Source organism: Octopus bimaculoides, chromosome 7, assembly GCF_046866305.1.
Source record: "Octopus bimaculoides isolate indiv1 chromosome 7, ASM4686630v1, whole genome shotgun sequence".
Lineage (NCBI taxonomy): Eukaryota > Metazoa > Mollusca > Cephalopoda > Octopoda > Octopodidae > Octopus > Octopus bimaculoides.
Genome location: NC_142934.1, coordinates 39182252 through 39184777, shown reverse-complemented (window position 1 = coordinate 39184777; position 2526 = coordinate 39182252). Strand labels below are relative to the sequence as shown.

The 2526-nt window shown below is 40.6% G+C and overlaps 1 protein-coding gene across 1 annotated transcript; it reads left to right on the top strand.

Annotated features, from left to right (window-relative positions):
* Positions 1-1053: 1053 nt before the first annotated feature.
* On the top strand, positions 1054-2118 carry LOC149134676 (uncharacterized). Its single transcript, XM_089355803.1, has one exon. The coding sequence runs from the start codon at positions 1054-1056 to the stop codon at positions 2116-2118; it is 1065 nt and encodes a 354-aa protein (XP_089211929.1).
* Positions 2119-2526: the final 408 nt, after the last annotated feature.

The window sequence follows — 2526 nt, the reverse complement described above, 5'->3', positions numbered from 1 at the left end:
CTCCACCCTCGCTCTTTTTCTATCTGTTGTCTCTTCATTTTTATTTCTTCTTCCACCGCTGGCTGCCTCCTCTTCCACCACTACATCCTCGCTCACCTCTCTTAGGGGACACCTTGCTTGTATGTGTCCCCTACGTCTACATTTATAACATACGGGTGGTCTCTCCTCCACCACGACTCTCAGTCGGGTCTCATCGGGGAGTACCAACTCTTCTGCAATGTTGTGTAAATCTGGTAGGGTCACATGGATTAAAACTTCTAATACCAAACCCCACCAGTTGATTTCTCTGGACCTCTCAACTCTTATGACCTCCACCTCGTCTTTACAATTGAAGATAATAGCTGCCAACATCTATTCCTCATTCAACTCCGGGGGCACTCTGCTATTCTTATCCTTGCAGCACGTCTTCCACAGTAGGTTGGCAAGAGCGCCTGCCTTGCTGTCCTCAAGGCCACAGTGGAGTGCTTTTTCACTTCTTCGCTTTTAAATCGCACCTCCACTGTGCCGTATTTTCTCCTTCTTGCATAGAATGTCGTTATCTCTTTTACTTGAGTTAGACATTCTTCTATTTCTTCTGTTGCCACTACCTTTATCTTCTTGGTTTCAACATTTAGTGTTCTATACACTGTTATTTTCCTTTCCGCTTGTTGCGTGGCTTCTTTTGGCGGTGTTACCCGTAGGCAATCTCCCTCCTTTACAATCAATTCCTTGTGTTTTTTCACCTTGTTCATATCAAAATTAATTTCAATCATCTGCATTGCGTCGGCGGATAGGCTTTTGCCTGCTGCTGCAGCGTAGCTGGCTGTTTCCATACCCAACAATGGGTAGTACAATAATCTTTTTTTTTAAACGTTCAACAATAATAATTATCAATATTCTTTAACAATTTTCAACAATGCACAAATAATTAAACTCACCGCACGCAGGTGGGTAGATTTTATCAAGAGATTAATGATGATAAAAACGTGAAAGATTAGTCCCTGATGCTGATGAAAGTCGACTTTTCAAGGGTAAGATATGGAGTAAGCAAGAACAACATAATACTATCGCTGAATGAAGCAAACAGCTTCTTATTCCCAGCAAGAGGCTATACACTTCACAGAAGACAGTATCAGAAATATGAGTAAAAAGATAAGCGACTGGAGAGCAGCAGGACCTGATGGTGTACAGAGATTTTGGGTAAAAATGTTCAGTAGTTGCTATAAATTGATCGCAGAGCAATTTAATGCATTGGTCAATGGAGAAAAAGAAATCCCGGGCTGGTTGATAAAAGGACGAACAGTGTTGTGTCTGAAAGATGTATCAAAAGGAAATGCTGCTGACAATTACAGGTTAATTTCTTGCCTCCCATTAAAGTGGAAGTTACTGTCAGGAGGAATTGCAGAAGAACTCTACAAACTTCTTGGTGAGAACAATATATTACCGACAGAACAAAAAGGTTGTAGAAGGAGATGCAGAGGTATCAAAGACCAATTACTGATAGAAAAAATGGTAAAGCAAGATAATAAACGAAGAACAAATTTGGGAAAGGCGTGGATTGACTATCGCAAAGCTTATATGATTTCACATTCGTGGATCAACGAGTGCTTAAATCTGTTTGGAATTGCGAGGAATGTAACGTGTTTCCTTAAGAGAAATATAGTTGGGTGGAAAATTGAACTGATATCCTGCGGAAAGAGCTTCGGCACCCTGGGTATCAGAAGAGGGATGTTCCATGGTGATAGTTTACCTCCACTGCTTTTCGTTCCCTGCATGACACCTCTAACCTTGGTACTTAGGAAAATGAACCTGGAATACCAAATAAAGGGAAACTCGCAAACAATCAACCACCTCCTGTTCATGGATGGTTTGAAACTGTATAGCAAGGATGAGACACGAGTGAGTTCTTTGGTGAACATGGTCTACTGTTTTAGTGCTGATATTAGAATGGAATTCGGACTCAAGAAATATGGAATAGTCTACCTTAGAAAAGGCAAGGTACAGTCCGTAGCAGGGATAGAATTACCGAATACAGAATTGATTAAACAAGTTGAAACGGAAGGCTACAAATACCTTGGTATACTAGAGTTTAACGAGATAACAGAGAAGGATATGAAAGAGCAACTAAGGATGAAATAATTCCGAAGACTAAGGTTGGTGCTGCGCTCAAGATTGACCGGATGGAATAAAATCCAAGCAGTTAATACATGGGTAATAGCATACTTCGGTATAGAGCTGGAATTATAAAATGGTAAAAGAGAGAAGTGATGAAAATGGATACAAAGAGAAGAAAACTGTTGGCAGTACACGAAGCCTTCCATCCTAAGAGTGACACCGATAGGCTGTACTTGTCCAGAAGAAAGGGTGGAAGAATAGCCAGGACTTTACCGAAGCAGAGGAAAACAGCTTAGTGTGGTATATAAAAAATGCCGTGGACCCATTGTTGAAATATACAAAGGCCGGCGTCACCAAAACTGAAAATTGCGTAATGAAAGAAAAATTTAAACAGGAAATGAACACCAAAAACGAAAAAGCATGGAAAGAAAA